This window comes from Eulemur rufifrons, chromosome 7, assembly GCF_041146395.1.
Source record: "Eulemur rufifrons isolate Redbay chromosome 7, OSU_ERuf_1, whole genome shotgun sequence".
Taxonomy (NCBI): Eukaryota; Metazoa; Chordata; class Mammalia; order Primates; family Lemuridae; genus Eulemur; species Eulemur rufifrons.
In genome coordinates, this window is record NC_090989.1 from 132,405,589 (window position 1) to 132,418,073 (window position 12,485).

A 12,485-nucleotide genomic window follows, 5' to 3' on the forward strand; every position below is an offset into this window, starting at 1 on the left:
CTTCTTACTCAGAGGTGAGGAGGGGATCCTTATGCAAAGTTTCAATCATTCCTACTGTTTTCAGTCTCATTAATCACGTTGGACAAAGGAGACCTTCTTCCCAGGTGTTGACTGTGATTAGGTGGTATTTCTATATTCCAACTGTTAGTTCTCTGTGACTTCAGGGGAGCCTGGACAATGTCTGAGTTTTCAATGTCTTTAACTTGCTTATTGCCCCAAAATGTAACAAATTACCCCAAAATGTAGAGGCTTTAAACAACATTTCTTATCACACAGCTTGGTGGATCAGAAAACTGCATGTGACTTAACTACTTCAGGGTTTCTCATGGGCTGCAATCAAGATGTTGGCTGTGGCTGAAGTTATCTCAAGGCTCAGCTAGGGAAAGATCTGCTTCCAAGTTCCCTCCTATTGGCAGAATCCAGTTCCTTGTTGGCTGTTGGCTGGAGGCCACCCTCAGTTTTTTTTCTTACCACATGAGCCTCTCTGTAGGACAGCTCACAATATTGCATCTTGCTTTACCAGGGTGAGCAGGTGAGATGAGCCGGAAGGAGAGTATGAGCAAGATGTGTTCAGTCTTCTGTAACAATCTCAGAATTGACATTCCATCACTTTTGCCATATTCTATTATTAGAACAAGTAACTAGGTCCAGTTCACACCTGAGGGTGGAAGATTACCCATGGGGGAGAATCCTAGGAGTCAGGGATCACTGGGAGCTATCTGAGAGGGCTGCCTACTACACCTTTCAGAGAGCTCTCTGGCTGGAAAGCCTCTGTCTCCCTAGTATGGTAGAACTGTGCTTCTCAACTTCATTGTACCCCCAAATCACCTAGAGACCTTGTTAACATGCAGATTCTGATTCAGTAAGTTCAGTGGGAGGCCTGAGATCCTGGATTTCCTACTGGTTCCCAAGTGATGCCACTACTGTGGGCCCAGGACCACACTTTGAATAGTGAGGTAGTGGGAAACCAATGTGCCTGGCTTGCTCTGACAAAATTACATTTGGCCTCTCTTCTAAGACTGATAGAAGACCCATACTTAAAAGACCAATATCAAACCATAAACTTAATATATTACTCACAAATTGTAAAGTCTTTGGACCACAAAATGCTTATCTGCATTGCTGTAAACAAGGTGTCCAGACATAGGAATAATCAGTATGCATTCTGCTGGTTAAGACAGGGGTAAGAAATTTCCTCTCCAATTTTCTGTTACAGAACTGCATCATAAAGGGAAGGAATAAATTTTTACATGAATTTGGAGGCATGGTGCAGAAAATCTGAAGGGAGGCAGCCACTAACCGTATACACTTAGTCACATTGGCCTATAGCCCTGGCATACAGGACTGATCAATTTTCTGGTGGGAAATGCTACTGGCTTACTAAGCTGGTGTTCTCAAATTTGAGTGATCAGAATCACCGGGAGGCCTTGTTAAAATACAAATTGCTGGCCCTGTCCAAGAGTTTCTGATTCAGTTCTAAGAAGTTCCCAGGTGATGCTGCTGCTGTTGATCCGGTGGCCACACATTGAGAACCGTTGGTCTAGGTTCCCTCACTGGGAAGGACACACAGAAGAGTCTACCAGCTGAGAGGAGGTGCTGATAAACTGAAGTTGAGGACAGAGGAGTAGAGAGGCAGCTGTGACTTTGGGTCCCCTTGTGAGTGTTGGTAATAATTTCAGATTATCAGGCTGGGCATGGTGGCTGGGCGCGGTGGCTCACACCTGTAATCTTAGCACTCTGGGAGGCCAAGGCAGGTGGATCGCTCGAGGTCAGAAGTTCGAGACCAGCCTGACCAAGAGGGAGACTCTGTCTCTACTAAAAATAGAAAGAAATCATCTGGCCAACTAAAAATATATATAGAAAAATTTGCTGGGCATGGTGGCACATGCCTGTAGTCCCAGCTACTTGGGAGGCTGAGGCAGGAGGATTGCCTGAGCCCAGGAGTTTGAGGTTGCTGTGAGCTAGGCTAACTTCGTGGCATTCTAGCCAGCGTGACAGAGCGACACTCTGTCTCAAAAAAAGAAAAAAAAAAAAATAATTTCAGATCATCAGAATTTGAATGGTCAGTTAACGAAGTCACACTAGGGCAGATTCCACAGCTGGGAGGGATTCTCGATTAGATGGGTTTTCAGAAGAATAAATAGGAAGATTAGATGGGAAAAATTTCTGAGAGAGTCAGCAATATGTATTTTTCCTATAGCGAGATATCATGCCCTATTATTAGAGCTAGCTTTGTATTTGAAGTTTTTCTCTCTCCCCTATTTCAGGCAAAAAGTATGGTAGATTCTTTTTCCTTCAAACTGTGACAGACGATATTAAAGATATCAGGCATTTCTTATAGCATTTTTATTTATTGAACTGTCTTGCAACTCTTTCTTTATTCCTTCCTTATTTGTTTCAAATTTCTGTTTAGTGTGTTATTAAATCAATAGAGCACTTAAATAAATTCATCTAGGGTTTCCAGATGGCATTACATATTTCCTCACTCTATTCAATGAGGCATCTTGGCTACATGGTTTCTGTTGTGGATTATCTTGTGTTTTTACGCAACATTGTATAGATTGCACTCATTACACATAGATGTAACCCTGTTTCCTACTACATTCTTCTCTGAATGAGAGGTCCTGTTCCAAAGCCATGTGGTATTATTGAGAATGGACAATAAAGGACTCAGAATAGGCAAGAGATTAGGTCTGTATCTGAAATACCATTCTACTGACCTTCAGCTCTACAGAGAAAATAAGCTCCTCAAAAATAGAGTGGAACCATCATGTGGAGTGGGGGCCTTTCTGTGCCCACTTCTTATCTCACCCCTTTCTCTGGAGCATCCTTTCTCCAACACTTAGGAAAATGCTGCCAGGTGGAGGGGATGAAAATGCTCTCCTTGAGATGTACGATATTTTAAAGCTTTAACATTGTAATGTGGTCCTCAAGTCAGGGTGAACTGTATGTGTGTGATTCTTTAAAATTGTTCCCTGTTTGAACAACGATAGCTGCAATGATATATTCCATCTCACATGCTATTCAAAATACAACCTTGAGACCGGGTATGGTGGCCCATGCCTGTAATCCTAGCACTCTAGGAGGCCGAGACGGGAGGATTGCTTGAGCTCATGAATTTGAGAATGGCCTGAGCAACAGTGAGACCCGGTCTCTACTAAAAATAGAAAAATTGGCTGGGCGTGGTGGCGCATTCCTGTAGTCCCAGCTATTTGTGAGGCTGAGGTAAGTGGATTGCTTGAGCCCAGGAGTTGGAGGTTGCAGTGAGCTATGATGACACCACTGCACTCTACCTGGGGTGATGGAGCAAGACTCTGTCTCAAAACAAATAAACAAACAAAAAACCAAAATACAACCTTGACACTCCTTTTATGAAGAGATGAGGTCTATGTCCCCTACCCTCAAACCTGGGTGTGCTTGTAACTCCTTTGTAACCAATAATGCAGTAAAATTGATGCCACATAACTTCTGAGGCCTGATCAGAAAAGGTGATGTAACGTTTGCCTTGTCCCCTGGAACACCTGAAACACTTGCACTGGAGCCCTGAGCTGCTCTATAAGCAATCTGACTGCCCTGAGGTCACCATGTTGTGAGGAAGCTCGAAGTGGCCCACATGTAGAGACCATGTGGAGAAGCCCTGCAAGTATCTAAAGAGAGACTCATGCCTAGGTAGCCCCTAGTAGCTCCAGCTCCCTGCTATTCCAGTTCCACCCACGGTCTGATTGCCAAAAGACCCTGAGCCAGAAATGCCCAGCCAACAGCTTCCCAAATTCCTGACCCACAGAAATCGTCAGAGATAATAAAATAAGTGCTGTTATTTTAAGCTGCTAAGTTATGGAATGATTTGTTACACTGAAATAGCAACTGGAATATTCCCTAAAATAGGTGAGAATAAGTTAAAACAATTTTATCAGTGTGGTTTCCTTAGTTACAAACAAGAGAAAGTATCTCTGGCTAACTGAAGGAAATATATGAGCTAAGTGTCCAAATTAAGAAATGAGAAAACTCAAATTAAAAGAAAATGGAAGGATGGAGATGAAGATAAAGAGCCAAAATTAGTGAAATTGGAAACAAATACAGTGAATCAAAAAGCCAAAAATTAGGCTATGAAAAGCTAACAAAGTAGATACATGTCCAGTAGAACTGATCAAGAAATAAAAAGCACAAACAAAATTAAGAATGAGAAACTTTAGAATTGATAGAGATCAAGGAGATAAGAGGATATCAATACCTTTAATATAATAAATTCAAGAATTTATATAGCATGGATAAACCCCTACGATAAAATTTTATCAGCTTGGGCAAGGTGGCTCATGCCTGTAATCCCTTGGCTTTGGGAGGCTGAAGTGGGAGAATCGCTTGAGGCCAGGAGTTCAAGACCAGCCTAGGTAACATAGCAAGATCCCATCTCTACAAAAAAACTTTTAAAAAGTTAGCTGGGTATGGTGGCATGCACCTGTAGTCCAGCTACTCAGGAGGCTGAGGCAGGAAGATCGCTTGACCCCAAGAGTTTGAGGTTGCAGTGAGCTATGATTGTGGCACGGCACTTTATCCTGGGCAACAGAATAAGACCTCATCTCAAAAAAAAAAAAAAAAAATTATCAAACTGACTAAGGAAGAGTAGAAAAGCCTCTAAATTTGTAATGACCAATATGGTAGCCATTAGTCAAGTGCACCTATTGTACTTGGGACATGACTAGTGCAACTGAGGGATGAAATTTTAAATTATATTTCATTTTAAAGAATTTAAATTTAAGGCTGGGTGTGGTGGCTCATGCCTGTAATCCTAGCCCTCTGAGAGGCTGAGGCAGGAGGATCGCTCGAGGTCAGGAGTTCGAGACTAGACTGAGCAAGAGCGAGACCCGTCTCTACTAAAAATAGAAACAAATGATCTGGACAGCTAAAAATATGTATAGAAAAAAATTAGCCGGGCCTGGTGGTGCATGCCTGTAGTCCCAGCTACTCGGGAGGCTGAGGCAGAAGGATCACTTGAGCCCAGGAGTTTGAGGTTGCTATGAGCTAGGCTGACGCCACAGCACTCTAGCCCCGGCAACAGAGTGAGACTCTGTCTCAAAAAAAAAAAAAAAAAAAAAGAAAAAAGAATTTAAATTTAAATTTTAAAACTGGAACAGTGTCAAATATTTTCACATTAAACACAACTTGACTGTTTTGGTAGAACTATATTTTAGTTTAACTGCTGTATGTCATAAGATATTATCATTGCCTTGTAGTGTGTATGTTGGAGGTGTTCATTATTTGTAGTATTGCCCATAACATATCACTGATCTGTTGGTGTCAATGGATTAATTCAGTTCAAATGAGTTTTTACCATGCACAGATATAATACTACAATATGTTTATTTGAATATTTTATGAAGATGTAAAATGAGAAGACATGATTTACATAGTGACACCTATGTAATTGGTAATTAAGTTGAAATGCCCATTATTTAGTTATGACACAATTAAATAATTTTTATAGTTAAAAAATAAAGACAAAATTTTGAATTTAAGATAAAGGCATACTATTGATGCAGAATTGGGGAAAGATATAGAAGCTAGTACCATGACTTGGAATAGTAAATAAAAAAAGAATGGAAGAAGGTAAGTCACAAATGTCATGATGGATGGCAATTGCAGCTTGCTGTGGCATTGTAAACTGCCAAACCTATTTGTTGATATGTGATGATGTCACTGTTCTGACACAACTCTGTTGTGAATTCTTGTGTTTTAAACATTTCTATTTCCATTTCTAATAGGTAGATATTGATAAATATAGCTCACAATGAAAGCGCTTTGTGGTCTTCAATAATTTTAACAGTGTAGAGGAGTTCTGAGATCAAAAACATTAGAGAACTGCTGATCTAGGGCATAGAAAAGGCAAAGTTTAAGTGGAATGTTGTTGAGGTATTAGGTGCTAGTGGGATGCATTGAACGTTCAAGGAATGACCTTGAATGTGTTCAATTGGCCTTATCTTTCAGACTCTGTCTTCCTTTATTTATCTTTTTTTCCTAATGACCCTCCTTCATCTAGGTCCTCATACTGCAGTGCCCCACTTGGCCTATCTTCCTTGTTTGGGATAAGGGGACTCTAATATTTAGGTTCGTCCCTCCTTTATCCACATCCAGACTGACCTGTCCTGTGCTGTTTCAAAGGGCTCTGTTGAATTGTATGTAAAAGCTAATGAGGTAGCTTTCTCAGGAAATAATTTGCATTTCTTAACACACAATTTTTGAAGATACAGTCACTTCATTCAAGAGAGTTATTTTGGTCAGAACAAGAAAGGTGGAGTAGGTAAAAAATCCACTATGAATATTCTGAGAATCCCAACAGATTGAGCCATAGACACCACAAGCTTAATAAATGAGGCTCCTTGGAATGACAGCAGAAAAAGGCAGTTTCCACTGCAGCTACAGCATGCTGGGGACAACACAGATGCTTCTGAGCATCCTCTGGCACTGACAAGCCCAAGGAGTTCCCAACGGCCAGTGGTGTGGCTGGTGACTGACCTGTGTTATAGCTCTATATTCTCTGATAGTTACCTCCAAAGCCTCATAGGAAGGAGGCAGCCTTTAAATAAAAGAGGCTCATAGACACATACTTTATTTTATAGCCATTATCATTGAAGAGAGGGTCTTATATCCTATGCAATGGTGTTTTTTTTCACTTATATTCTTCTTCTTTTTTTTTTTAGACAGAGTCTCACTCTGGTGTCCCAGCTAGAGTACAGAGCTGTGATCATAGCTCATTGCAACCTCCAACTCCTGGGCTCAAGGGATCCATCTGCCTCAGCCTCCCAAGTAGCTGGGATTACAGGCACGTGCCACCACGCCCTACTTTTAGTAGAGACCAGGTCTCACTCTTGCTCAGGCTCGTCTTGAACTCCTGAGTTCAAGTGATCTTCCCACCTTGGCCTCCCAAAATGCTAGGATTATAGGTGTGAGCCACCGTGCCTGCCCCTTCTTTTCAAATTTAAACGGTGATAACCTCTTATACTTTTTTTTAAAAAGTAGACTTTATTTTTTAGAGCAGTTTTAAGTTCACAGCAAAATTGAGTCGGAAAGTACAGAGAGTTTCCATATACCTCCTGCCCCCACAAATGTGCAACTTCCCCCACTATCAACATCCTGCACCACAGTGGTGTATTTGTTACCATAGATGAACCTATTAATACATTGATACATCATTATCATTCAAAGCCCATACTATGTATTAGGGTTCACTCTTGGTGTTGTATATTCTATGGGTTTTGACAAAGGTATGAAGACACGTATTCATCATCATAGTATCATACAGAATAGTTTCCCTACCCTAAAAATCCTCCGTGCTCTGTCTACTCATGCCTCTCTCCTTTCTAACTCCCAGCAACCACTGATCTTTTCACTGTCTCCACAGTTTGGCCTTTTCCAAAATGTCATATAGTTGGAATTATACAATACAGTACATGGCCTTTTCAGATTGGCATTCTCTGATTTCTTTTCTACCTTCTAGACCATTCATATTAACCTCATTTTACCTGTGTAGAAGCAGATGGTGGCTGATACATAAAATGAAAATGCAAGCTACAAAGCGTGGCCTGGGGAACTCTTGCATCAGCATCACATGGGGGTGATAAGGCCCTGAGGTAGGGAAGAAAAAAGGACTATTGTGGTTAGGCAACTGTGTTTAGAGGGGTTTGGGTGACAAGGGAGCTTTGGAAAGAGAAGCAGCGCCCCTAGTCTGTGCAGGGATATGCAGGTCAGGGTATTTTTTCCAACATGTAACGGGAAGCTATTGGAGGGTTTTGAGCAGAGTAATCAGATCTCATTTACATTTTAAAAATAACATGCGGACTGCTGAAGAGAAGTGACTGCAGGTGGATCTAAGGAGCAGTCCCAGTTAGGGAACCATAGCAGTAGCTGAGGCAAGAGATGATGGTGGTTTTCTCTAGAGTGATAGCAATGCCCCTGGTGAGAAACATAGGGATTGGAGACATTGTGAAGGCAGAATAGCTCAGATTTGTTAATGGATTGAATGGGGTATAAAAGGCAGTGAGAGAGAGTGTTAGGGAAGAAACCTAATTTGCTGGCTTCATGAACTTGCAGATTTACCAAAATAATAAAGATTGATATGTGGAAGGAACTTGGGGGGTGGGGGTATAGGGTGTTGCACATGTATGTCTTCAAAGTAACATTTTCCCCAACATTCTATTTTTTTTTATAATAGCATGGTCAAGGGGGCACCCCCCCAACATTCTATACTGAACATTTTCAGAGAACAAACTGGAAAGAATTTTACAGTGAATACCCATATACCCGCCACATAAATTTTACATCTTACTATACTTCTACCCATCTCTCTACGCCTCTATCAGCCTATCTTACTTTTGTAATGCATTTAAATTTCAGGCATCAATGCATTTCCGTATGACTTCACCCCAGCACACGTATTATTTGTTCCCACTTTTTTCTTTTGATTTAAAATTTACATACAAGGTGAAATGCTCAAATCTCAACTGCATATTCGCTGAGTTCGGACACATGCATACATTTGCCTACACCTTAAGTGTCAGAAGACGGTATAATTAAACAGGCTGCAGGATTTAGGAATCTGGAGCTTAGAGGAGAGGTCTTGGCTTGAAATAGTAAATTTGGGAATCTTCAGAACACAGGACTATTTAAGTAATGTGATTGGGTGAAATCACCCAGGGTGCAGAGGAAAGGGAAAGGGTCTGTGTCCTCAGAGTCCCGGGTTTTGAGGCCGGTCGGGTAGGAGAGCGGGAGCGGGGCGGGAGGTCAGGGGTTGAGCGAGCTGGCCCCAGTCCCCAGGGTCCTGGAAAGCACGCCCGCTCGGCGCCACGGGGCGGTCCTTGGAAGCCATCCGAGGTGACCTGAGGAGTCACTAGGTGCAGAGAGGGGGCGGACAAACCTAGGGAGCAGGGCGTGGAAAGGGCTCCAGGCCCTAGGCGGGAAGGGCAGCCGGGAGGAGGGGAAAGAGGAGGAAGGGAGAAAAGGAGGTACAGGGTGTGGAGGGGAAAAGGGAGGAAGAGGAGGGGCTCGGAAAAGGGGAAGGAGAGAACGGAGAAGCAGAGGAAGCAAAGAGGAGGGGGAGACGCGGAGGGAGGGGAGCGGCGGCGATGGGCGGAGTCGCCGCAGCGGCCGGCCGAGGGGCGGGCGGAGGGAGGGGGTGTGTGCGCGGGTCACATGGTCGCGCTGCCCTCCCCGTCAGCCGCCCTCGCCGCCGCGGTGCGCTGGCTGCAGGAAGCCGCCGCGCCGCCGCTTTTGTTGTCAGGGACCCCGCGAGGAGCGCCGCTCGCCGGCCCCGCCATCCTCGCTCACTGCAGCCCGCCCTCCGGCTGCAGGGCCCGGGTCCCGGGCGCCCGCCTGCCCTGCCCATGAGGGGGCCCGGCGACCACAGCTGCTTCCAGCCCGGGGCGGCGCGGCGCTGAGGCAGCGGCGGCGGCGCTGCCCCCTCTGCGGGAAGCGGGTGGCCTCGGCCCCCTGCCCGAGGGCACCATGGAGGTGAATGCGGGTAAGAGCCAGACTGCGGCGGATGGGGGGACGGCCGAGGGGGCGCTCGGAGCCCGCTGGGGCACTTGGGAGGGCGGTGGCAGGGGGTGTCCCCAGGCCCCGCGGGGCAGGGTGGGCTGCTGCGCGGTGTTTGTCCGCCTCGGGCTCGGTTCCCGTCGCCCCCCGGGCCGCCCCGCTACCGCCCTCCCGACTCCTTGCAAAGCCGCAGCGCGGCCCGGCGGCACCCGGCCCGGCCCCCCCCTCACATGGCCCGGCCGCGCGAGCCACGTGCGCGCTGTGTTTACGTTCGGCGGCGCGCGGGCGCCGGTTGGCTGGGCGGGCGCGTGACGCCGCATTACATAATGATCGCTGAGGCGGCGGCAGCGGGCGGGGACACGTGAGGCCGCTCGGCTCCCTGACCCACATTCCCCGGGGCCGCAGGGACACGTGGGGGCGGGGTCGCGCGCGCGCGCCGGCTGGGAGCGCCGCAGCTTCCCGGGAGGCCCCGCCCCTTTGGAACCCTCCGGGCTGTGACGTGGCAGCGATTCCCTCCTCCCCCGCGGGGTTGCACACTGCGGAGGAGGCCGCGCGTGCGCGCCCGCTGGACCCCGCGGCGGGGCGGCCCTGGGGCGGGCACTGAGCCGCAGTGCCCGGGCCGGTGCCCGCGCGGCCGCGAGGTCACCCCGAGGTGCGGACCCTGGGTCGCCCGGCGGGTGGTGACGCTGGCGGTCTCATACCTTGGAGAGCCTAAGGTGGAAGTGCGGGGCGAGGGCTTGCAGCAGGCCGAAGGAGGCGTCTGGAGGGAGGCGTGGGGCTTCCCTAATGGGAGACCCTCGAAGGAGCTGTGAGGCGCCTAGATCTCGTACAGTGCCCCGCAGGCTGGGTGACACCCGCCCTTGTTAGGATGCCGCCTCACTATTTACAGAAAAAAATGTTTCCTCTAGGACACGACCTCTCTTAGACACCCACAGTCTTAAAAACAGCTGGAAAATCCCCTCGGGCTGGGGTTTTACTGTAAACCGGTCACACCCGTAGCTAATCATTCAACTCACGTATGGTCTGGATGACTCAGGTGATCATAGGTGACTGCGAGACCTTATATAAGACCGGCCCTTCTTCATTTAAATTAAAAATTTTGAATCCTGTGAGTCCCTGACCTTTCCTGAACCTGATTAAGAGAATTTTGCTTTAAATCTTTTTCTTGTTAAATTTTCTGTTACATTAGCACAGGACAATACCGTGCTCCCTTTCCCCCTTTTGTCTGCCCCAAATGATGGCTCTTACACATATGAGGTTGCAGAAGCAGCCAGTTTTTGTTATTTTTTTGAGATATATGCACCTCTGAGAATCGTGTCTTGATAACACGTGTGTTCTGAATTTTAGACCAACAGTAAAAATAAAGTCAATTTCTAATTGTGTTTTAATTCCTTAATGCGTCTGCTTATCCTTTAAGGATATTTTTAAAAATTCAGTAATTCTATCGTAGAATTAAACTTTCACGTGAGAGGAATTTCGAAGTTATCAGGCCCAACGTCTTACAACTCAGCCTTTATCATAGAGTCTTCCAGCTTTGCATCTTCATAAGGGCCGGCTCAGGTGAGCCTTCCTGGAACCTGATCACTGATCTTAATCTTGTCTTTGGAGCTACAAATTATAAAAATTCTTCTGGATGACATTGCCCGTCTTTTGCCCCCTTCAATTTTTCCAATTACAGTTCTCATCCCTTGTTCAGTGTTGTTTTTTCTGATCATTCATCATCCTGGTTGCCTTTTGGGATATAGCACCTAGAAGTGATACAACAGGCCCCTGAGGAAGTGGTTGGACAATTACCAAGTTCCAAGTTGCCCTCTTTGTTTTGGATCCTGCTGCAAATGAGTTCTCTGGCAAGCTTATTTTTTTGGCATATTGCTTTGCTGACTCACAGTAACCTTGCCATCAGCTAGGACCTTTTGTATGAACTATTTTGAAGCTAGGTTTCATTCATTGTGCAGATAATTGCTTGACTTGAAGTGTAGGCATTTGCAATTATTTTTCTTAAGTTTTCTCTTCTTTGGCTCCAAGTTCAGTGTTGTCACTAGCTGTTACCTAGTATATTAACAATTTGTCTATCTGTAAGAGGGAGCTTTAGTAAGCATTCCTTTTACTTTTCTTCAAATTGTTGTAAACATTGACCAGGGTGGGGTCAAGGTTAGTGCTGTGTGACTCACATCTGCCCTTCCCTCTAGGTTGGTATCAGTTGATACACATTCAGCCAGTGGTCATTTAATCTTACTGCCCTATAATTTATGACACACTGTCTACTCTCTCCATGACTAATACAGATGTGAAATACTGAAGTGGTAGGAGAAATTGACTCTATACATTTTTGTCACAGATTTTGATTGAGTATACCAAGTTTTTTTTTTTTAAAGTAAAATATAACTCATTGCACATACATAACCATGGATGTAATTCACATTTTAAAAATCAGGAAAACATTCTTACACAGTCTATCTCTACAAATCTGTATTTTACTATGTTATTTTAAACTTGAAAAAAAATCAGAGGGATGTAAAGGCAAAGAAATCTTCACTTGGGGGAGCAACAGCAAGATAATGGAAAGAATCGTAAGTGAAGTAGGAAGTTGCTTGACTAGTCAGTAGGGTTAAGGGATCCAAAAGGTAGTGTGCAAATAACCTACTAAGAAACCACTGGGTCTGTATGGCATTAAAAAGTGAGAAGAAGGCCGGGCGCGGTGGCTCACGCCTGTAATCCTAGCACTCTGGGAGGCCGAGGTGGGCGGATCATTTGAGCTCAGGAGTTCGAGACCAGCCTGAGCAAGAGCGAGACCCCACCTCTACCAAAAATAGAAAGAAATTATATGGACAGCTAAAAATATATATAGAAAAATTAGCCGGGCATGGTGGCGCATGCCTGTAGTCCCAGCTACTTGGGAGGCTGAGGCAGTAGGATCCCTTGAGCTCAGGAGTTTGAGGTTGCTGTGAGCTAGGCTGATG

At 45.4% G+C, this 12,485-nt stretch overlaps 1 protein-coding gene across 2 annotated transcripts in view; it reads left to right on the plus strand.

Moving 5' to 3' along the window:
- The first annotated feature begins 9,203 nt into the window (after window positions 1-9,203).
- Window positions 9,204-12,485, plus strand: part of NR1D2 (nuclear receptor subfamily 1 group D member 2) — a 31,252-nt gene continuing 27,970 nt past the window's right edge. The window contains exon 1 of one of the 2 annotated variants that reach the window (XM_069473301.1): window positions 9,204-9,511. In XM_069473301.1, the coding sequence (XP_069329402.1) occupies window positions 9,496-9,511 (16 nt within the window). In that variant the 5' untranslated portion in view covers window positions 9,204-9,495. Of the gene's footprint in view, window positions 9,512-10,036; window positions 10,167-12,485 lie in introns of those variants that run through there. The other variant, XM_069473302.1, reaches the window with a different exon arrangement.